General features: G+C 40.2%; 3 protein-coding genes across 14 annotated transcripts in view; 1 reads left to right on the top strand and 2 right to left on the bottom strand.

Annotated features, from left to right (window-relative positions):
- Positions 1-6139, bottom strand: part of ETFDH (electron transfer flavoprotein dehydrogenase) — a 33216-nt gene extending 27077 nt beyond the window's left edge. For 9 of the 10 annotated variants that reach the window (XR_014228581.1, XR_014228582.1, XR_014228583.1 and 6 more), the window contains exons 1-6: positions 5910-6139; positions 4070-4216; positions 3020-3249; positions 2025-2106; positions 1630-1748; positions 1242-1319 (exon numbers count right to left, since the gene is read on the bottom strand). Coding sequence is in view for 3 of the 10 variants with exons in the window: in XM_082315869.1 (XP_082171995.1) it covers positions 1242-1319; positions 1630-1748; positions 2025-2106; positions 3020-3249; positions 4070-4216; positions 5910-5943 (690 nt within the window). In the remaining 7 variants the exon portion in view is untranslated. Of the gene's footprint in view, positions 1-1241; positions 1320-1629; positions 1749-2024; positions 2107-3019; positions 3250-3786; positions 3969-4069; positions 4217-5909 lie in introns of those variants that run through there. The other variant, XM_082315868.1, reaches the window with a different exon arrangement.
- Positions 6140-6415: 276 nt separating this feature from the next.
- On the top strand, positions 6416-7966 carry LOC309592331 (uncharacterized protein C4orf46 homolog; the record flags this gene model as incomplete). Of its 3 annotated transcripts, none has more annotated exons than XR_014228545.1 (3): positions 6416-6577; positions 6696-7032; positions 7184-7966. XR_014228545.1 is itself a non-coding variant. In XM_082315589.1 (2 exons), the coding sequence occupies 2 exons, from the start codon at positions 6416-6418 to the stop codon at positions 6849-6851; spliced, it is 318 nt and encodes a 105-aa protein (XP_082171715.1). In that variant the 3' UTR covers positions 6852-7966. The 3 variants fall into 3 exon arrangements, 1 of the variants encoding a protein (XP_082171715.1); XR_014228546.1 differs by having other exon boundaries at positions 7180-7966; XM_082315589.1 differs by having other exon boundaries at positions 6696-7966.
- A 1777-nt stretch (positions 7967-9743) lies between these two features.
- RXFP1 (relaxin family peptide receptor 1) overlaps positions 9744-23449 on the bottom strand; it is a gene marked incomplete at both ends in the record, with an annotated part of 49560 nt that continues 35854 nt past the window's right edge. Inside the window, 12 exons of the mRNA XM_082315261.1 lie at positions 9744-10045; positions 12141-12359; positions 12879-13289; positions 14509-14738; positions 15223-15294; positions 17456-17527; positions 18757-18828; positions 19542-19613; positions 20874-20945; positions 21230-21304; positions 22097-22168; positions 23018-23089. Of these exons, the coding sequence (XP_082171387.1) occupies positions 9744-10045; positions 12141-12359; positions 12879-13289; positions 14509-14738; positions 15223-15294; positions 17456-17527; positions 18757-18828; positions 19542-19613; positions 20874-20945; positions 21230-21304; positions 22097-22168; positions 23018-23089 (1741 nt within the window). The remainder of the gene's footprint in view (positions 10046-12140; positions 12360-12878; positions 13290-14508; positions 14739-15222; positions 15295-17455; positions 17528-18756; positions 18829-19541; positions 19614-20873; positions 20946-21229; positions 21305-22096; positions 22169-23017; positions 23090-23449) is intronic.

The raw sequence follows: 23449 nt of genomic DNA, 5'->3' as shown, positions 1-23449 counted from the left end.
CCTGAACTTTTATGTGCTGGAGGTATTATCAGCTGACCTAACTGACAGCTAAAACCCTTGAATAGTCAAAAAGTTTGCAGTAGTGGCACACTAATTATGTACATTAAAAAAGTTAACAGACACATTCTTCCAGAATAAATGGGGAAAAAAAAAAAAATCCAGATTTTGAGGATGCTTTAAAAAAAAAAAAATCATTGTTCCATGCCATTTTAAAACCAAACCAAACTCCCAATTAAGCTTTATTACCGCAGCAAGTTGCATGTGTTACTTGCGCCTCCTCCTGGAGAAAATGCATACCTGAAAAGAAGAGTGCCTATCCCTTACAGGGGACAGACAATGTTACACTGGAAAAATATATTATTTTTCCCTGCCAGCCCTTCCTCCCCCATTGGCTATATTCTCTTAAAACAAGAATGAGTCTCTTCTTCTGATCCCCTGCCTTAAATGGGAAAAATAGCCCACACTTTTATGTCAAAGTAAATACCTCTTTGAAACTCCCTGTAACTACTAAGAAACCTTATAAAAGAAAGTAAATCTTAAGAAAAAACTTGTACCCATAATTTCTGTAGCCAAGTAATTCTGTGTGAAAGTTGTTCCAAGTCATTCCCAGGTGCCAAATTCTCCCTACGTATTGCACAGGGAAGCGACACGCTTACCGCACATTCTGGATTCCACTAAAAATCAGCCAAAGTCTGACACTTAGGGCAGGGAGTCACCTTCTGGATACAGATATGTGACCAACCAGCAAAAGGGTATAAAGATTCAGTATGTACCTTGCCCCAACAAGGTAGACAGACTGTCAACAAAAGCAACTGCAGTTGTAAATATCAAAGAAAACAAATCAGCCAGAAGCACACTCTCTTACATGTTGCTTAGTTACCAGCTGGACAACAGCTTTCTATTTCACCTTCGCACCTTTTTTTCTAGAAGTTCCTGGAATTCTTTCCTTTGTTTCCTGATTTCACATACGCCAAAACACCCTTACAATATTCCCTTCAAGTCACTCTCAAATAAACCTCCTTTCTGTGAAGGCTTTTACTACTAATCTCAGAAGAAGTTTACTATGTTCTGAGATCAGAACTTTCACAGGTAATTGATCCATTTAATATACAGAGAGGGAAGACAGGTACTGACAGGTACAGTTTTTCTTAGGCTGCAGGAAGACTACTGATGGCAGTAGAAGCAGATATATCACAACTTCCATAATTAGACCCCTAGTTATGGAGAAGATAGCTACTTACTTTAGGTGCTCCATCCTTTTGAATGCCTACATCATTAGTTGCTATCCCTTTCACACTACCATCTTCATGGAAGAGAACCTTTGAAAATATTTAAACAAACAAAAACATTTTAATGATCTGTCATTTTAATCCATTCATAAAAAGTTCTAATGCAGAACTTCTAAGCACTGTGTCTTTAATGGTCAAACTTGAAGATTACGTATTTATTAATATACTGTATGATCCGCTTGCACTTTGCTGGATCTGGGCCAGGGAATTTAGACACTGAAACAGAGTTTTCACAATACAATTCTTTTAAGAAGAATGTTGTGAATGTACAAATAAACTGGCAGTCAAGTGAAGGGGCTTCCAAAAATGCTTTTCTTATACACACTCATGTCATTGTTACCTCAGCTGCTGCATAGCCTGGATAAAGCTCAACACCCAAAGCTTCTGCTTGTTCGCCGAGCCAACTCACAAAGTGGCCCAGACGTACTATGTAATTTCCATGATTAACCATTGGAAGTCCTAGGCAAAAAAGACACACACATGTAAAACATAGAACACTAAGCAAAATAACAAAAGTTGTATACATCAGATGTCGTATCTTCTTCTACAACTACTATCTTCACAGTAACGTCATGTGTTATTACAGCCGTCATCTACAAGGACCCTATCACTGGAAGCTATTACATTCTACATACACTTGCTGTACTACATTGAATCAAATCAATTGTTTCATTCATGGAAAAATTGAAAAAGATACTGAGAAAGATGACTTTTTACCACCTCACCAAACTTTACCTGGAAGAATTGGCACTGGAATTCTAAATTTCTTTGTTAAAATTCCAAACTTGTCTTCAGTTACAGGAGTATTAAGTGGAGCCTACATAAAAAAAGAAAACAGAAACAGTACTGAGAGTTACATTTTTCTAGCCAATCCAATGAAAAGAACTACAGGTAAAATAAAATAAAATCAAACAATCAAACTGGCAGTCAGTTAAAGGTTTAATAAAGCACTTCTACAGGAAAGTATCATAAGAGAGAAGATAAAGTACCTTACGAGGCACTCATCAGGCAAGAATTAACGCAACTATTGAGGTAAAAAACTTGGGATAGGGACTTGCAAATAACTTCTACAGTTTGCATGCAGACTTGTACTACATCAATATTCTAGACCTTTCTAAAGAAGGCAGCTCAACTTGCATGTTTAGCCCAGTAAGACAAAACAACTAGTTGATGGCCTGCTTCTTGCAGCTCTGAGCTGACAGCAGGCAGCCGGCTGCAAATCATGGCTGTTCTGGCAGAGGTGGCAGCTCATCTCTCGCTATCCTCCCTCCTAAAAGCATCTCAGGCCTCTGTTACACCACTACGTCTGCACAAAGATCAGCATACTATGCACTATTTCCTGACACTATGAGGAACTATTGTATAGAAGCAACGTCTGACATTGCTAAGAATCGACCATCTTACTGCTTGTGCACGGGAGCCAGATTCTGCACGAATGCGCTAAGTGTAATGCGGTAATCCTGGGATGCACCAGATGTAGTGCGTACACGCAGTAAGACTACTATATAAAAGAGCAAAGGCCACAGCATATCTGCGTACAGATAAAAGCTTAGCATTGTCAAACTACAGGAAACAGACTAAAAAGAAGGTTAGGGGTTTTTTGTTTTGTCAGATAAACATATTTTAAAATGGTACTAAGTATCAAGGTACTAAGTCATACCAGAATGAGTCAGATATGGAGTTCATTACAAGCTAGTGATTAATTTCAGTGTTTATATGTTCATACATACCCCCCGCTCCTTCCAGTCCGGAAAGAGTTCTTCTAAGGACCTTGGCTCAAGACAAGCACCAGACAGCGTATGTGCACCAATCTGAGAAGCCTTTTCCACCAGACAAACACGTATTTCTTTGCTATGCTCAGCGGCTAACTGCTTGAGTCGAATAGCTGCAGAAAGACCTGCAGGGCCTGCTCCAACAATGACAACATCAGCTTCCTCTGCAAATCTTTCCATGTTTACCCCTTTAATAGAAAAAAGATAGTACGATAAATCAAACTTCAATTTCCCCCAGCCTCTCTCTCACTAAACCTTGCTCTGTAACACTGGCTACTGGGTATTGCAGTAGTATTACCTTGCATAACAGGAGGCCAAATATTTAACAGAATCCCCACTTCAGTACTCGGAAGAGTGCAGGAGGATATTAGCATCCCAATGTAAAATTAGGTCTTTTTATGTTGTAAGAAGATATACCATAAAAAGATATACTTAATCTCTATGCACCATAAGTAAGTATCATCTTAGAACGTTAAACTTAAGTTAGCTAGCTGTATCAAAGACACTCAGTGAAACTCTAGTTAAGGGAGAAAAAAAAGAAGAAAAAAGACCCTTATTCAGAACAAGTTACTTTATTTTACACTAATTAATCAGTATCTTTTCTGGAATTGAAGCCATTAAAATTGTTGAATGTAGAGACTGGAATGCCTGGAGATATATATTGATCTTATTTTCTCACAAACTCTCACGGTAAGAACAACTGAAAAAATCCAACAGATACATACCTGACAGAACTAAATCTTGTTGCGGTAGTCACTAAAGCAAAAGCTGCTTATATATTTTCTTTAAATAACTAGGATCAAGTTTAACCTGATCCCATTTTATAGCACTAAAGACACTCATTGCGAGATAGCAACCACAAAATTTCATTTGGAATATTAGTACTGTATTTAAGAGTACAGAATTTCTGTAAAAAAAAAAAACAGCAACACATTTCAGCATTTTTAAAACTGAGCAGAATAATAATAATAATAAAGAAGCTTTTAAGAATGCATTTTTTTTGCTTACCTTCCCATCGTTTGTCTTTGTCCCGAGGATGAATTGTATAATGCGTAGTTATGCGAGGCACAGAGGCAGTAGATGCACATCTTGCGATGTGCAGTGATGGAAGGCAGTCTCTCTTTATCAACTTTAGAGCATGAAAGCACTGACGTGCTGCAAAAACAAGAAATAAACTTGTCAAATCAGTCATTTTCCAAATTTGTTTATTTTTCAGAGACACAAGTGGCACAACAAATATAACAGTTACCCCCACAAAGGCTACAAGGTGATGTGAACCATAAACACAGATTTTTAAATTTTCAAGTTACGAATGCACTGTATAATTTTATAACAGAAAAAAAAATTAAAAACAAAACAAAACAAAAAAACACAACAAACAAAAAGAGTAAAGAGCTTCCCCTTTAAGCATTCTTCATGTGATACCACTCAATACACTGGCCAGCCATTTCTGACTGCTGACATAGGATAACACGTGTGTACACAGGTGAAACAGATTTTAAGTTCCTATTTCATTTTCAACTTCAAAAGATTTAGTTCAGACTTCGTTATGAAGATGTGTGCACTTTGTACTCAGAAAACTAGTACGGTTAGCACCAAAATTAGTTATAGTTAAAAGTTCTGTGAACTAATGAACCTTGACAGGTATTTTTCCTTCCTTTATGGATTCCCTTTCTCTAATTTCAGGGGTGAAGACAGAGAATACCATGTTTAAAGTAGAGTATTTCTGCAAAACTACATAAGTAAAATCACCAACATCTTATGACTGAAACGTTTTGTTGAGAAAGGCGATTGGCAAGGCCAGCACAAACATCCTCTGTCATCACTCTGCACAGTGACAGTCAGAATACTGCTCTCTATATGCAAGGTAATAAGCGTTATCCACGCTTTTTTCTTAACAGCAATTTTGTGCTTAACCAACATAACATAAAAGCTATTATCATGCCATCTCATGCCTCTTAATTATCCTTTACCTGCAACCAGGCAGGATCTGAGAAGCAACAGTGTATTTTACAAGCACGGTAACAACTACACCTATACAGATATATTAAAACATAACACCTTAACTTCATTGTTGAGATATTTTTATTTGAGCAGAACTGACGGTGCTATGAATTACACAGTATAGTTAAAAAAAAGGTCAATTATTTCACACACGCGCAAAAGAAGAGAAATTCAGCTGAGAATACGCCTGATAAGGTAGGTCCAAACCCTGGACGGGCAGATTCTTCCCAGGGAGCGAACTGGACTTGTGCTACCACGCTACCGAGAGCTGGCAGCCTCGGCAGCACGGCGTGGGGCGCCTGCAGGAGGGGGTGCGAGCAATCTCGGAGCAGAAACTTCACTCTTCCGCAGCTCTTTAGTAAGTGCTGCCGGGATGCTGCCTCTACAATTATTTCGTCAGTAAGGGCATGCACGCAATTGCTTTATTTCATCCTTCGAAACAGGTAACACGTAGCGTCACTCAAAAAAAAGTTACACTTCTTACGTCACGGACGGATAAAGCGCGGTAATAACCGCCAGTTCGGCCTCGGCCAGCGCCCGCGCCCCGCTCCGCCCTCCCCCTCGGCAGCACCTGCGGCCGGACAGCGGCCGCTGCGGCCGGCCGCCCCAGCCGTCCCACCGCCGGCCCCGCCCGGCGCCCCCCGCCCGCAGGACCCCGCGCCACCCCCCGCCACCGCGGCCGCCCGGGCGCGCCCCAGCCGCGACCTTTGCTCTCCTTCCGCGCCGCGCCAGCCGCCGGCCCCGCCCCGCCCCGCCCCGCCGAGCGGCGGCCGCCCCGGCCCCGGCCCCGGCCCCGGCCCCCGGCCCCTCGGTCGGCCGCCCCCGGAGCGAGCCGGCGCGTTACCTCGGCTGGAGAACGGGCAGCGAGAGAGCAGCATGGCGGCGGCCCACGACCCCCTCGGCGCCCTCCGCTCCCGGTGACCGCCCCCCGCCGGCCCTCGGCCACGTCGCGCCTGCGCACTCGCCTACTGGCCAGGGGGCGCAGGTCCCGCCCCGTCCCGCCCCACCGGCAGGACTACAGCTCCCAGGGTTCCCGGCGGCACGACCGGTCCCAGCTTCCTCCGCCGAGCAACGGCTGGGGCCGGTAGGCACCGATTCACTCCTCTAATATTGAACCGGGGGGCGGCGGGGCGGCGGGCTGAGGGCCCTGCGGGGCGGGCGCTGCAGGCGGGGCCGCGCCCCGGCCGAGGCTGCGAGGCACGGCGGCAGGAAAGACTACCGCTCCCGGCGGGCAGCGCGGCGCCCGCCGCCCCGCCCGCGCGCGCCTCCCCAGTGCATGCCGGGATGGCGGGGCGGGGCTCGGGGTGGGCGGGGCGGGGCGGCGGGCGGTGCCGGTACGCGGAGCGGGACATGGCCGAGGCGGGGCCGCTGCCGCCCGCCGGGGCGCCCGAGGGCTCGCCCGGCCCAGGGCCCCGGAGGACCCGTGTCGGGAGCGAGGGGTCGCGGCCGCCGGAGCTGCCGGCTGGCGACACGCGGGAGCTGCTGGAGGAGGTGGAGATGCAGATCGGCGACGTGAGTGGCGGCGCGGCGGGCGGGCGGGAGGGGAGGGGTCCCCTCACGGAGGGCGGCTGGGGGGGCCGGGCGGGCGGGCGGGCGTCGGCGCCGCCCAACCTCTCTGCCGTTCCTCCAGGCCGCCTTCTCGCTGGCGAAGATCCTGGAGGCGACGTCGGCCGTGTCGGCCCAGGTGGAGGAACTCGCCAGCAAGTGCTCGGAGAACGCCCGGTTCCTCAGAACATGGCGGGACCTGCTGAGGGAGGGCTACGAGTCCCTGAAGCCCAGCGGCTGACCCTGCCCCGCGGCCGCCCGGGCGGCTCACGGGCAGCTGCCCGCTTCTGTCGGACTGGAATGCGGGTTTTTTTAAGCGACCTTTCTTAGGGCGTGGACGTGGATTTTCGTTGTGCCTCGGCAGCCGCCCGTGAGCCCGGAGTTCTTTCAGAAATACTTGATGACTCGTATGGGTGTTGTATGTAAGTCACTGAGCAAAATAACTTTGTTTAGGGAATCAGTTGTGACTTTTAGACTCTCCCGTTGCAGCTCAAGCGATCTCATACATGAAATACTCTTTTTTTTTTTTTTTTTTTTTTCTCCCCCTTGCTAATGTGGTGGATGCAAAGTTAGTATGTGTGGTGCGCCCAGAACTCATTACTGGCGAGGAAGTGGCATCCTGCAAGGAGGTGTTGTCAGCCCTCTTTTTTAAGAGCTGTCACCAGCGGAAGCCCTGCCAACTCCAGAGAAACCTGCTGAACCAACTTCAGTTTTTCTCTATGCACACTTCTTCTTCGTGTTGGGGATGGGATAATGTGGCAAGTCGTGGCTTATTTATGAGCTTTAGATAAGCCCTGTATCCCAAACCTTACTATTTTTAGCCATATTGCAATATATTTCTATAAAGCTGCAGATCTTTTGCAAGATGTTTGATTACTGCAAACGATTTTACACTATCTTTTGTTGTAATAAAGTGCCTTATGATGGACCATATATGTCTGTACGGTACAAGTTTAGCAGCATTGTTGACTGATGGGATGGATTATTTTGAACTATAAGTAAAAGCTTCCATCAGTCAGAAAAGAACCTGTGAAATGTATTCCCCTGTCTCTCGGGAGGCACTTTGGAGCTTTTTCAGTATTTGGTCCTATTTTATATCTTTGCCTTAAGCAGTTCCTAGTTAGTCAGTCTAGTGCTTACTGTTAACAGAACCTTTTGGTCTGAAAGATCGCTACTCTGCAATAAATAGCTGTACTGAAACTCCTGTACCTTTACCAGAGCAATGTGAAAAACTAATGCTGAAATGCAATGGGAGGCTGCAGAAGAACATGGTTGTACCATGATTTATTAGTCAGCCTTATTTTTACCATTAGAAGGACTTTTTAAAAGGCAAACTGTAGTTTTCTTATCAAAACAATAAAGATGTTACAAAAAATTCTGAAATAATGAGTATTCTTGTGTTACTCATAGAAACAAAGGTGACATTGGATATATCCATAATCAACTTAAGTGAAAAACAGAAGTAATGGTAAGGACAGACATCCTTGCATATCTCATCGAAAGCAGTTACGATCATTGAGAAGGCTTGGCTCCTCAGAGTGCACAAGCTCTATTAAATGGAGTTCTAATTGCCCCAGTTAAAGGCAATCCACGTGGCAGGATTTCACTTGGCTGTTTTTAACCCCGCCACCCAAAATGTTGCTAAACAACTTGGAAAAGAAGTCTTTTTGTTCAGCAGATAATCTTTTATTTCAATAAAACATACAGTAGTGGAAACAAGATGCTCAACAATCTTCGATTTCAAGATAATCTAAAGTTCTGTAAACAGTTGAAGTGTGAGTCACACTTTTTTTTAATTCTACTTCTTACGCTGTTAAGAAGTTAAGTGCAAACATTGGAAGTATCTTTTAACTTCATTTTAAAAAGCTTCAAATCATCAATGCAAAAGAAGTATTTCTTTTACCTTTGTGGGCTTCCAGGCCATTGGAATGTGAGCACGTACTGAAAGAACTAGCGAAGTCGTAGTAATTTGTAATGGAAAAGATTCTTTTCAGTAAGTATATGTGAAGGAAATGCCTCTAGAGGGTTGTTTCAAAATAGAATATTTTTTTTTTTTACCCTTGTAACGCTGGGAAGTAAAATAATGCCCCCAAAAGTGCTGAATGGCTGTGCTCCTTAAATTATTTTAACTGTGATACATCCAGTCAGATGCATAAGGTGATTAAAATGTAGCTGTCATGACACCTATTAAGACTGATAATCTTCTATTTGGCTGTCTCCCATTATTCCATGTACAGAGATAGACAGCTCAAGACTGAAATGTGTTGGAAGTCTGCAAGCTGTGGGGAGCTACTTGTGGTAGTCCATTAAGAAACAGTGAGGAAAAGAGCAGCATCAGGATGTTAGGATACTCAGTCCAGTCTTTCCAGGGAAGGATGCTCTTCTGAAGGGGTAAACTTCCACCAGCTGTAGCTGGGGGACACTCAGTTGAGAAAACCCTATTTTTTTTCTTTCTTTCCCACAGTTCTGGTTCTGCCTGAATTAGAACGATTATTACAATTTCAGTATTGTCTTTACTTGAGTGAAATAGTTCGTAAATTTTTAAAAGGAATAGAATTTTCACTTGTTTGGCTTTGACAAATATAATGAACTGGTCTAACTAAGAAATTTAAATATTTTTCTTAGGGCTATTCCTCCCTACAGCTTTTGAGAGCTGATGCAGCCCAAATAGAACCAGTCAGAAATTTTGAGGAGAAAAAAAAAAGTTCTCAATGAGGAAACCAATCACATCTTAAAAAAATTCAGCTGTTGAAATGGGGAATTTAAAAAAAAAAGTTTAATGTATTTTTTCCCCCCAAGACTGATGATTTTGAAACATTCTGCTTTCAGGGTGAGATGTTTTAAATGACAATTCTTTTTTTTTTCTCCACACTCCTGGCTTCTGGGAGGAAAAAACCAGACAAACAAGTGACTTCTCATTCTGATCATTGTCAAAATGTCAGGTCCTGTAGCGAGATGGTAAAATTATTGTTGTGTCAGTTCTACCTGCAAACAGACACGCTGCTCCCTCTTCTTCCTGCTGTGGAAGCCCAGGTGTCGTACCGCCCTCATTTGTCCTCGTTGCTGTAAAGCAGTAAGCCCACAGATGTGAAGCTAACAGTGCAGATGTCACCGTGAAGATTCAAAAATGTATTTACGTGTATGAATTTAGTCTTGTTGACTGTGTAGTCACCGAAGCGTCAGAGGAGTCTGTGCAAAGCACGGGCTTCGTTAGCTTTGGTGTGAGTTCGTGCATTGGCCACATCTCTACCCAAATGAACGATGGACCGTATGTTTTCTGACTGCCTTTACCTCTTCTGGATCTTCTTTGTCTGTAATTATACCAAACCTGATGAATCATTTCTTTGAAAGGTCGTGTAGTCAAAGTGTAGAGAAGAGGATTCAAAGCACTATTTATTGGCAGTATAAAAATCACCACCCAAGAAGTTATGGTACCTTAGGGAGGGAAAAAGAAAGCAAGCTGTAATATGCATTCCAGCGTTTGTACCCGTTAATTAATGCAAGCACTCAATGCCGGTGCAGCACGGCTTCCCGGCGAGAGGGGTGGTCATGCGCTCCTAGGCTGAGTTCGTGTCACAACAGGTACTTTTCTTTTTCTTCTCACCGTTACGCCTGCACTGCCCTCTTACCTCCCTCTGTTCCCAGGACTCCCTGCAAAACCTGACGTTTTTTACTCTCCCAGTAGTTCCATTGAGCCCTCTTACTTTTCTGTACCATAGCTCCCTCTTTGTCCTGGCACGCTTCTTGTTCTGGCTGAGCCCCATTTTCTTGCCCCAAAACTTTTTGTCTCTGCTTTGCTCCCTGTCTCTTCCTGTGATCTCTGTTGCCCATCCTCTTCCCATGACTAGTGACACCCAAGCCTAACGATGTCCTGTCCTCCCGCGAAGCAATACCCTCCGGTCCCTGTGTCCCCTCAGAGGCTGGTTTTCTCCTCTGCGCCAGGACTTCTCCATTCTTCCCGCCGCAAAGGGCGCTGTATGCATCCTCCTTATTTCCCGCTTGCCCTGTTGGTAAGGGTTTCCATGTTTACACCATCTTCCTTTCTGAAGGTTTCCTGCTCTCCTGCCTGTGTCGGGGCCCGCGCACATTTTTCCAGGACCCCCTTCTCATCCTTACCACTTGGGAGACAAGTCAGCTTGTTGCCTGAGGGGCAGGCGGAGAAGGGACAGGATTCAAGTGCTGAAAGGTGTTAGTGGGTGCGCTCCATTGCATGGTTTGATTTATAGAACAGTTACAGAACCGCTCCAAGCGGTACCAACAGCTTAATTCATTCTCCCTTTCCCCCCTGCCCTCTGGGTTTACGTCTTTGTTGCAATATCAATACGTTGCCAGTGATGCCCGTAACATTGTCTACAGTTCTGGAAACAAGCAGATGCTTAGTTCAAAAGCTGTGATAGTGTATCCCCAAAGAAAAAGCAATGCCACCAAACGGGGTTTAAAACTTCTGTAAACTTAGACAACTATCTGTGATGTCTTTAATTTTATGAAATGAGTAATTACTGTTTAATCTGGTTTATCTAATGCAGAACATTGATTTACTGAACCCAAGATCACCCTGCCATTCAGCAGTATTTCTTCAAGGTCTCTTGACTCAGAATACATACACTTCCACTTGTAACAATATTTTCTTTAAAGTTTCTTAAGCATTTTGATAACTTCATGAAGAAGCATTTTAGAAGATTTAAAATAACTGAAAAAAATTGACACAATCAATATAACTTTCAGACATTTGAAATGCAAGTCAAAACTTTGAGAAGGTAACTCCCAACACTCCTGGTCAACACGTAAGGCAAAATTCTCTGAGCTAAAATGTTTTCTCGCCAACGTAGTATAGTGATATATATCTGCATGTTGAACCCACTGTTGCTGATGGTACTGTGCACGTTCACCTGTTCTTTCTAACAGGGTTTACAAGCCCTACATAAAGAGGCTATTTTTTTTCTGGCATGTACTGCTATTGCAAAGAGAAGGAAAAAATAAGGTGCATTTTTAATCTTTTTAGGCTACTCTATTTTTACATGGGAATATATTCATAGCATAAAGAAGGTAAGCACAGCTTTATATAACACAATGTTTTGAACTATAAGTACCAGTTGGTAAAAGAAAGTTATGTCAGGATAAGAATTATATTCTTAAATCAAGTTAGGAAATACTGTGCTGTCCTGAGCCATATTTAGGCAACAGAACCAGCAAAAGCCATAAGATGAGAAAAGCCAATGCAATTCAGCCTCAGTTTTCAAATACTTTTTGTACATTTTATAGATATTCTATGGAGAGAGACTTGAACAATTTGAATTTTGGGGTTTTTTGGCTGACTCAAAGGTGACTAATCTTTGATGATTATAGCAATATAGTTTAGTGCAATAAAACTATATAGTTAATTATATTGTGCGTACATATATATAGATATATAACATAAAGTTAATTATACTAGTATAGTTCCATACATTCAATTCTTTTTCTTCTGAAGCAGAAACAACACTCTTCATACAGATACAGTTGAAACAGCCTCACAAAAGAAAGGACATACCTGGTATTTCCACTTGAAGCAAGGAAAGGAGTTTCAAAATAAAAATGGGTATCCAACATAGTGCATCAGTAAATACAATGAAGAAAAAACGTTTAGCAAGGATCATCTCTTTTTTAATATGATTCCGAATTTCAGTAGCTGTAATAGCTGTTTGGTGAACACTGTAGAACATACTCCCATAGGAAAACACAATGATGATAAAAGCGGCCAAGTTTACACCTGTTTAAGAAGTTAAAATGCATTATAATTTAATAGCATAATGGCAATTTCACATCACCTGTTTACAGGCTGGGTAGTATAGAAAAATGTTTCATCTAAACTGCTAGTCCCATAGAATTAAGCAGCCAGAAGCCCTGAGTCTGTCTTCACCTGAACACTGAACTTTTGCCTCTCCTCAGGTATTTATTTCATTCACCGTCACCTGATAAATGACTGCCATCTGATCCAAACTGTGTAGTTCCTCTCTGGTCTTATCATTGCTCTACTTCCCTGACAAAGTCTATTCATTCAGGAACTTAATGGTCATTAATTTCTTTCTACTTTTTCAGCCCTTCGTGCATTTTAAGATGTGGAAGTATCTATCTAATATAGCAAAATATTCAGGCTGGAAAAAGTCTTTAAGTGCTTACTGGAGCATCTAAATATGAGGTGTGAACATCACAGGAAAGCTATCTTATTTGTTTGAAACTTAAGTTCCTTTGCAGCTCTAATCATATATAAAGAAGAAATGCAACTTACCTAAAAAAATGACAACAGAATAAATCTGACTTGCTGAGCTTTCTGATTGTTCTGAGTGAAGAGGAAAACAGACGCCGTTGGTGCCATAGTAGTTCCTGAAAAATTCCTTATTGCTCAGTGGGATAAAAGCAACAGCAAACCCAATTATCCAGATAAGAACCAAAATGGAAATTGTCCTACATTTTCTGGGCTTCAGACACCTAAAAGGATAAACTATGCAGATGTATTTTTCCAAAGTCAGGTAAGTCAACAGTAAGACTGACACCTCTGTAGACAGAATAGCCAGCGATCCCACCAATTGACAATGAGTACTGTCCATCCACAACTGAGCGTGCTTGTTGTATTCTCCACGATATTTAAGATCAAAAGCTCCAATCACAAATAAATATATTCCCATCAGACAGTCAGCACCTGTGGGCACAGTGCTTAACATCATTATTTACACATCTGAATTTGTCATTCTCTGTGTATATGTATATTGGAAAGCAGACATACAGACATATACATGACTACATATTTATGAGTCAGCTAATATATAGATATAAAATCAATATTATAGTTAGAATGCTATTGTGAATTACCATTAAAGCAGTACATTCTGTTCTATTCTTCCTTTTTTTTTTTTTTTTTTTTTTTTTAATTTTCATTTGGACTGACAGTCTGTGTTTCATACCTGTTCGCAACCTGGCTTTTTGAAGCTCGGATAAAATTGGTTTGCAAGTAGAAAAAGATATGGCTTTATTTATAGAATTATTCTTGCAACCCGTTTTTTATCATGTCTTATTCCTTTTGATATTGACATTTGGCTCAAGATAATTTGCTTTGAGTAGGGCATCTCTGCTGGATTCAAAGTTTAGTTTTGGTTTGTTCACCTTATGCTAGCTCAAAACTGATGTGCATAGTCTTCTAAGACTAATAAGCGATGAGGAGCTGCCAACATCGAGCTGAAGGCTTCTCAGGTATTTTGGCTGGAAGCTTTGGTGTTTAGACTGTTCCCATGTTTCAAAATCACTGACCTGACGTATTTAGAAATGTTGCAATCATTTTATACACTGTTAACAATTACCTTTCAAAATGCAACTAATTGCATCTTTGAAATACTTGTAGATTCTCCTGTATTGAGACAGGGTACTTGAGACTATGGTGACTGTACTGCTGAATAGTTCATCCATAAACCTGTCCTGCTTTTAGGACTAAACTAAAAAAACCCCTTAATTCCTAATATTGGGGAGCTAGGAGGGATTGATTTTCTATATTTGTATAAATAACATTTTGCCCATGCAAAAAATAGAATAACTGTCTTGAACACAATCTTTACACACACAAATTGCTGTTTACCCAAAAATATTTAGGTTTATCGGCCTTTGAAAAATTTGGAATTGTATTTCTTCTTGCTGAAGAAAGTGAGAATTTGACACAATACCCACAACATTAAAATCAAACATGAAACCTTTGGAATTTATCAGCTGCCAGAGAGACCACCTGGTGCATAAGGTACAGCATTTTGAATTGTCATTCGCAACAGCGTGAAAGTTCAGTTAATCCAGTGCTGGAAATATATTATAATAACAAATATCATACACACTATGAGCAGACTAAAACAGTATTCTTTTACGCATGGAGTACTCACAGCAGAGAGACATTATTGAGATGGCATGGAGCTTATTCTCCGATCTGATATAAGGCCTCATGCAGATAACAAAAATATTTCCAAAGCAGGTGACGGCAGATACAACCCAGACAAACACTCTCTGTATGATGCTAGCTAAAAGATTCTCAAGCGATGAAATCCCATCAGTATTGGGCTTACAGCTGCGCACATGAGGGGCGTATCCACAGTACTGGAATTTCTTAAAATATCTGGTTGTGAGAAAGAAAAACAGGTAAGAGATGGTTCTAGTTTGGTTACCAAAATATCAAAACTCTCTAGTAACTACGCAGAAAACATACTCTGAAAAAAGAAAAATTAATTAAAAACTGTCAAATTTGACAACTGCTCACATGCAGCTTCTCGTACACTTTTGTTTTTAATTATTCAGTGTTCTGTAAATTGTAAAATTCAGACCAAAGAAAGCCAACTGGAATAATCTACTCAGAATCATAGAATCATTTAGTTTGGAAAAGACCCTTAAGATCATCAAGTCCAACCGTTAATCTAGCACTGCCAAGTCCACCACTAAACCATGTCCCTAAGCACCGCATCTACCAGTCTTAAATACCTCCAGGGATGGGGACTCAACCACTTCCCTGGGCAGCCTGGTCCAGTGCTTGACAACACTTTTGGTGAAGACGTTTTTCCTGCCATCCAATCTAAAGCTCCCCTGGCGCAACTTGAGTTACTTACATGTGGGAAAGGTTTCTCAGGGGTCTGAACATTCTTCTCTGGATGTTTCCAATTTCAATGCCCTCCAAGCTGCTGTAAACAATATACTCTCAATAAAAGGCAACAGAAACTCAGTAGTAAAAGAACAAACTTTATGACCATTTAATTGTGTTTCTATGATTATACGTAACTAGAGATGAACTTTAATTACATCTATCTGTCATCCGTTTGAAATTTGAACAGAAAGTCTGCCTAAAAGCTAAAGTGAAATAAAATGAATTGCAGTTAATTCTAATAAACTTGCTGTTCTTCCAAAATCAGGAAGAAGGCTCTTTTAGTGCTCTCAGCAGTGCAACCTCCAATTATTATGTTGCCCTTCCAAAGTATTGTTCTACTGATGTTGTTTCATCATCTCTGGGAAAATAATAACTTGTTCCAATAGTAATATTTCACGACTCTTCTGTTTTTTATCTTAGGGAGTGCTTTACTAGACAAACAAACCACTGCAGAATTCAGTCTTCATTGTGTCAAGAGCAGCAGGAAGCTGGGACACAGAACACGGCGTGTAAGGGAAAATGCTGGCTTTCTTGTGACACGTAGATGGGATTTCTTATTTTATTTTATTTTTTTTAATATATTGAAAAAGGCACTATTATTTCCCCTGCAGTGCTAGATCAGTAAAGTGTAACGGTGTAAGTCGTTCTTTTAGAACTTCAGTTTCTGCATTCTTCTCGTACATCCCATCCACTGGTTAGATGTGCAACATGTCTTCTAAATTGCAACTGGTTGGAGGTCTTTAGGGGTTCTTGTGGGGGTCCTTATTTGAATTGACTGTTCAACGCTTTGAGCGCAGTATTCCCATGAATTCTGAGCACATTTAGGCAAAAGTGGAGAAAGGTACCAGTCTTACCGCTTAGTTGCTTGGGGCTGGTAAGCAGTTTTGCTAGGAGACAAGAAAAAAGCCCCAAATACGGAAACTTCTTAGTTTTATTTAAGCACTGCAGTGAATCCTGGGTTGTGCTTTCCCCTGTTATTCTTACTATTTTAAACTAGGATAGAGGCAACTGGTGTTCTACAAACTGAGTGCTGAAACATACAGTTTCCTATAGATCTATCTCAAGATTTAACAGCTTTCTCAGCTTAAAAATATGGAAGGTTGTGGTCAGTCAATGGCATGAGTTCTTTGGTGTTAAATAATAGATAAAATATATGTTGTAGTTTTACTGTTAGGGAGGTAATTAATTATTCTTTTCTGTGCACAGATGCTTATTTTCATGAAACTTGTACAGATTTAGCATTTTCAGATCATTAGCCATTTACTAAATTTAGTTGAATTTGGCCACTGGATTCCAAATCACTGTGAGGAAGCAGGACTGATCAACAAAGGCATCTGCACTGCTGGCTACAGCTTGGGGGTCAAATCATGAACTCCTATTATGCTCCTCTCCAAGGAAATATCTCTTTTTGGATCTCCACGACCACTTTGAAATGATGACTGACAAGAACCAATGCTGTGCTCTACCAAGCTGGTTATTGCAGACCTGCAGTGGCCCACAAAGATGTACTTAAATCTACCGCAGGATAGTTTCAGATTTGCAAGACTGTCACTTCACTATCACACAGTTTTAGGAAGAGCTCAGCTGGCAGAATTCAAGTTAGAGCTGCTGTGTTAGTGCACCCACAAAAACTCCCCCTAAACTCTTCAAAAAGATTTGTGAAAGTCCCAACTGCCTCTGACATGGGAGCCGAATCGTACTTGGTTTATATCGTTCTTTTCATGGTCTTAGCAGTAGGTTCTGTAAGAATGGAAATATGTCCCCAAACTTGTACATGTACTGAATTCCTTTATAATTCCTGTCTTTACGTGTCCTAATGGTACCTGCCCATGGCATTAATAGCCCCAACTGGACCTCGCATGACCCTTAAGTCCTGTGAACAAATTGTGCAAGGTCAAACGAGGGTTGCATTAATCTTGTTCTGTAATAGCAGAAAAGACAGTGTCCTTCTCTAAGCTGAATTTATGATCTCTTTTTGTTGGAAAAATGTCCATTATGAAACTGATATTTTCAGGAAGGAAAATTTGAGTATTGCTGGTAATTATTTTCCAGGCTTTAATTGCTGAGGATCATCAACATAACTATAAACTATTTCAAGGGCAATTTCTTATAAAGCATATTCTGGATCATGTCCTTCTGAAGAAGATGTGCATAAGCACAAAGAAAATATAGCTAAAATATAAAAAATTGATACTTACAGGGATTTGAGTTTAATCAGAAAATCAAATTGGTCTATTTGTATTTTCTTGATTGGGTTGTAAGAAAGGTTCCTGTAAATACAACAGAGACATAAAGAACTTTGTAGATCTTCCTTAAAGCTTGTTCCAAACATAAAGTCAAACTACATAATCCATTTGCTTTTCCAGTCCTGTAGGAAGGACTTGTACAATTGGCAGTTACAACTGCAAATGATAACATTCATTTAGTGTTATTCAGCTTGCTAAGCCCGTGGAAAGAGTAGTCAGATGCTTCACAGGCATGCTATCGCCACATACACACACACACACACAACTGCCTCCCCCAGCCTGATGCTTAACGGCTTTGGCTATAGAAATATTTAGTTATTAAACTTCCCAGACTTGTTTTTTCAAGTAAAAGAACCTAGCTGAACTGCATGCATTTAGAAATGAATTACAATTGATTTTGCTAGTTTCTAAAATCTATTTTTTCCTAATCATTCATGCGAGTTCAAGAAGAGACGGAGGTGGTGGAATGTAAAAATAGACATTAGCATTAGATGCTATCATTCTGTGCAAGAATGTTTCTAGGTACATCCCCTTTTTCTTCTCCTTGTAACTTTTCCTTATGTTTTCATTTTGATATTGTAACTAAAACCCATAAACTCAATAAATGCAACTTAGTTGCCCTGGTGTATTGTGATGGATCCCAAGGATGCTGGAGAAGCACAAAAATAAGTTATTCCACATACTACCTCCTCTCCTCCGGAGAGGTCTTCAATTTTGTGACTAGTGCCTCTTTCAGATTATGCGAGAAAGGTTGGGACTTTCCAGCAGCAGCATTTGAGAATACGCATCATGGGAAAAAGAGAGAATATCTTTCTGGTTTTATACTACTTCATACTTTTTTGGAACTCTTTCACAGGAAAAAAGCAGTTGCAAACAAGGCATCTATATGATGCTTTTACATGTTTATGATCTATTTTTAGAGCCAAATCCTGATATCACATTAAACATTCCCATCAAATTATTAATTTCTTATGATACAGCTAGCATAACTCATTTTGTATATACTGACAAGATCTAGAAAAAGGTAGAATTTGAACTTGCTATCTTTTGCGACATGAAAATACACATCTTTTGCAAAACTATTCCAGGCAAAATGTTATATAGAATTATTTTTGGGATAAGTATTTTTTAGGCAGAGCTTAAATGACGCATACAAACAAAGGTGCTCTTTTCTTTCCCAGCATTCATGACTGAAAGAATCGTATGAAATGAGTAATATACAGTTATATATAATAATAATGAAGAATCCTTACAGTTGTGAAAGCTCCTTTAGATCCTTAAATATATATGGAGGAAGTGATTCAATCTTGTTGCTAGCCAGATCTCTGCAGGAAGAGCCAGAGGTAGGATACAGTAAGGTCTTACTAGGCTCAGTAATTTTACCAAACAGTTTTGCAATTTCAAGACACACAGTTTTATTCTATTTGCCAAACAGGATATTATTTATTACATGAGTTATCAGAAACTTGGACTATAAAAGAATGCTGTTAAAACAAGGTGGGAAGCTAGATCCATCAGATCTTTGTCTTGTTAGTTCAGATATGCCATTAGGTACTTAATCTATTATAATTTTATTTACATCAAAAAGAAAGTAAAATACCCTTAACTTGGGTTGTAGGAGCTTGGAAATAAATTAAACATAGTTTCATGATGGGCATTCTTTCGCATGGGCTAGTCAGCATATTTTTCCCTTAGTTCTCTCTACCTTGCTCCTTATTTTCACTACAGATAAATCCTAATAACTGTGGATAGAGGAGTAAAGGTCACATGCACGTAGACTGTGGTGATGTAAGATTAATTAATATTATTCTATTCAGGCAACATAACAATCTTGTGAGCAAAAAACCTGATATTATTGATACAGAGTATGTATTTTATCGACTATTTCTTCCCTATAAAATATACAGCAAAAAACCCGAGGATGGGTGCTGTCTCCAGAGCATTTTATGTGAAACAGAATTTCTGATAAATGATATCTGCAATATAAATTATAAAACTTTGTGACTTTTTGTACAAGTAAGAGAAGAAATCAACTCACAATTCATCTAACATCTGGAGAGAAGAAAAGCTGTTTTCATTTAAAGAGTTGATTTTATTTCGTCTCATCACCCTGAAAGAATAAAACAATCTTATGTTGCTGTTTCTTGACATCTATTTGGTTTTGGAGAAAACTCTTTATAAACTTTAAAAATTCTCTCTTCTCTGCATCTTCAAATATTTGCCCAATTCAGTTAACAAGCTAATTGGATTGAGAAGCTTACCATTCTACCATTTGATAAATAACTTTTGTTGCCTATACATGCATGTATTTGTGCATATATATACACATATATATATACACACACATCCATAGGAGGCTGGTATAAATTGACTGAAGGCAGAAGGAATATTAAGTGGGCTGGAAGGCTTGTGGCCTAACTGCATCTCCGACACAGGCACATGGCCATGCAACTTTTCCTTCACCGGTGTCTCATCTGCCACTGAGCTTGCTCCTTAAAAGAACAACCTGGATTTTAAAAGCAAAGAGAAAGCCAAGATTATAGGTACCGCAGAAGAGTATAAAATTGAAAGCGACAGGTACCGTGGAGCACACTAATCTAGCAAAAGGCTCAAGGTATTTTCTGAAGATGATTACAACATCACTGAAGAAACTTTGGGGAAAATTCTAAAATTTCTGAGCCAGCCAACCAACCAGCCAATCAAACTCTTTAAAATGAAGAAACAAGCTATGTATTTCCTATGGTTGCCGCTTTTTATTATGAGATTTTTGCCTCCTAGAAAATTTCTAAATCTTAATATCAGTCAAAATTGCTTCATATAGTTGCATATATCAATGCTGAACTTTGCTATAAATGTAAACATTGGTTAATCTGTATGGAGCTCATTTAAAAGCAAGCATTTTATAGAATCATAGAATCGTCAAGGTTGGAAAAGACCCTTAAGATCATCGAGTCCAACCGTCAACCTAACACTGCCAAGTCCTTCTATACCATGTCTTCAAGCACCGTATCTATCCGTTCTTTAAATACCTCCAGGGCTGGAGACTCAACCACTTCCCTGGGCAGCCTGTTCCAATGCTTGACCACCCCCTCAGTGAAGAAGTTTTTCCTAATATCTAACCTAAACCTCCCCTGGCACAGCTTGAGGCCGTTTCCTCTCGTTCTATCACTCGTTACTAGGGAGAAGAGATCGACCCCAACCTCGCTACAACCTCCTTTCAGGTAGTTGTAGAGAGCAATTTTAATTTGATCTCCTTGAGATCTAAATAACCATGATACTCAGGAAACTTTTATATTAGCTGTAAGGAATCATTTGACTGTTTAGCACAAGCATGTCTCACTCTGGCTGGCTAGCATATCCTCTTACTTACAGTACAGTTAGAGTGTTGCAGGAGATGAAGGTGACATTTCTTACATGATGGATATGGTTGCCTTCAAGGTCTCTGGGATATAAAAACAAAACACCAATCACTGAAAATAAATTGAGTCAGTTATTCTAAGGTAATTAAAGAAAAATTCTACCAGAACTTCTCATGACTGCACAAAAGACAGGGGGAACCAGATGTCTAATTTTTCTGCACACCTGGTTGATGACTTCAGGTCATCAACCCTGCAGTGACCCAGCAGGCACTCTGCAAGGTCCAGTGCCCCATTAGAAAAAGTGGTGTGGAAGCACCATACAAAGACAACAAAATAATATTTTTCTAGTGAAATAAGGTAGACTTACAGCCAGTTTAGTCTTGGCATATATTGGCACAGAGGTTTATCAGGTAAACGAGCAAGCGAATTATTCATCATCTCTCTGAAAAAAAAGGAAAATAGTATAGCTGGCTATATTTGGCAAAAATTGTATTATAGAAAAACCTCATGTCTCTTATGTTTGCACTTTTGGAAAAAAGGCAGTCAAAGCTTGATGAATTTCTCATAGTCTTGGAGGTAGTATTATTTTCTTAAACTTAAACTACATATTATCTTTATGGCATTCTGTGGAGCAGTGTTTTATCCTTAACTTGTTAATTGCCAGGTAAAGGAAAGATGTTCACTTCACTGGTTTTTAAATAAAACATAGCAAATCAGTACAAATACTTTGACTATTCTGTCATAACATGTAACTTCCGTTGGTGACGGAGGAAGGGGGAGATGGAGGGAGGTTTCCCTCTGGGCTGCAGGGGAAGGGGGTCCCTCATGTTTGGGTCTGGAGAGGGCAGTGGCAGGTTACGGTCAGGGTCTCGAGGAGGGAGGTCGGGCTGGTGCCAGGAGGCAGGAGCTATGGGACGCCCTCCTCCTGCACCACGGCTCTGGAGGACAAGGGGCACCCATTGCTGCAGCTACCATGTCCTTGTACTCTCAGAGGCATTGTTTTTTTACCGTTTTTCCCACCCATCTCCCTATACTTTTCCAGACACTGCATGTCCACTGCTGCCAAAATCATCCTACTCCAGCACATCTTGCCTGGGGGTAAGAAAAAGCTGCTGGTGTACTGCCAGCACTCCGTAGTGAGCAAGCAGAGTCATCATAAAAATGTTTTTATATGTATCTGTCCTTTCTGTTCTGTTCTTTTAAATAACACTTTTGGTTCTTATTCAATACTTACAGGAGAATAAGTGATTTGAGTCCATAAAATGTTAATGGAGAAATCCGATTTATCCTATTATTTTCGATTATCCTATAAATTACAGCAAAACATGTATCAGTTTTATAACTGTCTACAGTCTTAAATTGAATAGATGATAAAAAGTAACATACTTTGAAGTAGATTTCTTCAAATGTCCATTCAAACTACTTAAAAAAATAATGCACTTCTCCTTAGCAGGTCAGGGTATTCATCAAATTAATTTCCTTCCAGAAAAATTTAATTAAAAAAAAAAAATTAACTTAGAGGAAGTAATTACTTTCAACTTAGAAAAAAGTGTTTTCTTGCAAGTTTTTAAAATTCTTTGTTCAAGACACTTTGAATGGATTCCCTGTGAAAATAAAGCAGCACCAAATAATAGTGTTCCATGGCAATCCAGCAATCCAGTTCAAACACACAGAAAAATGTTGAACATGTTATTATTTGCTTATTTTTAATAACTTCACTGAGTCAAAATAGTATTTCATTTTCATCTTCTGAAAAGCACTAATAAACTAATATTTCAGATTATGACAGTCATTTTGTCTGAGACATTTCAAGCGCTTTTTACAGGGAAAGACCTGCCTCAAAAATTCTCTTTCTACTGTTGATAGTATCTGAGTTATTTCATGTATTAATTTGTAACAAGCAATTACTAATAAACATTATAAATAATGTATTGTAAAAGTCATCAATCATTGGAGCCATTAAGGCCCAAGAATTAATTTCTGCTCTCACTAAAGTCAATTGGATTGTTACCTCGCACAGTGTAACAGGAGTTCCTTCATTATTATCTCGCATAAAGTACTACTATGCACAAAAATGACAGCAATCCAAATATTTCTTTCTCTTGCTTTAATTATTCCTTGAGAAAATAAACATACAAATAAGAAAACAACATACAGCCATTCAAGTTTGTGGAGATCTTCAAAGACACCAGGCTTCAAACTGGTTAACTTGTTGTTACTCAGGTATCTGAAACAAGACCAACAGAAGATAAACAAATGGAACGATTAATTAGCATCAGATGCATGAAAATGAGTTTTAAGATTTTTCCTTCACAATTTATCAGAATACTGCTAAATTTTTTTCATAATTATCATTTTTGCTTGTGGTAATTTTCATGTCCTTCTTTGAGAATAAGGCAGGACTCTGTAGTAAGGACTTTTGGAACAATTATGTAGAACATTTTGTCTTATCTATAAGAAAACACAGCAAGCTAAATATTTTCACTGTGTCATATTTTAGGCCCTTTCCAGTTTGCTTCTGTGGAGTGATACATTCCATGAATGTTCCCAGGAATCCGTTCGGTCTCAGCTAAGGATGTTAGTCAAA

Source organism: Platalea leucorodia, assembly GCF_965183815.1.
Source record: "Platalea leucorodia genome assembly, chromosome: 6".
NCBI lineage: Eukaryota > Metazoa > Chordata > Aves > Pelecaniformes > Threskiornithidae > Platalea > Platalea leucorodia.
The sequence above is the reverse complement of the archived record's forward strand: the minus strand, read 5'-3'. Positions and strand labels throughout refer to the sequence as shown.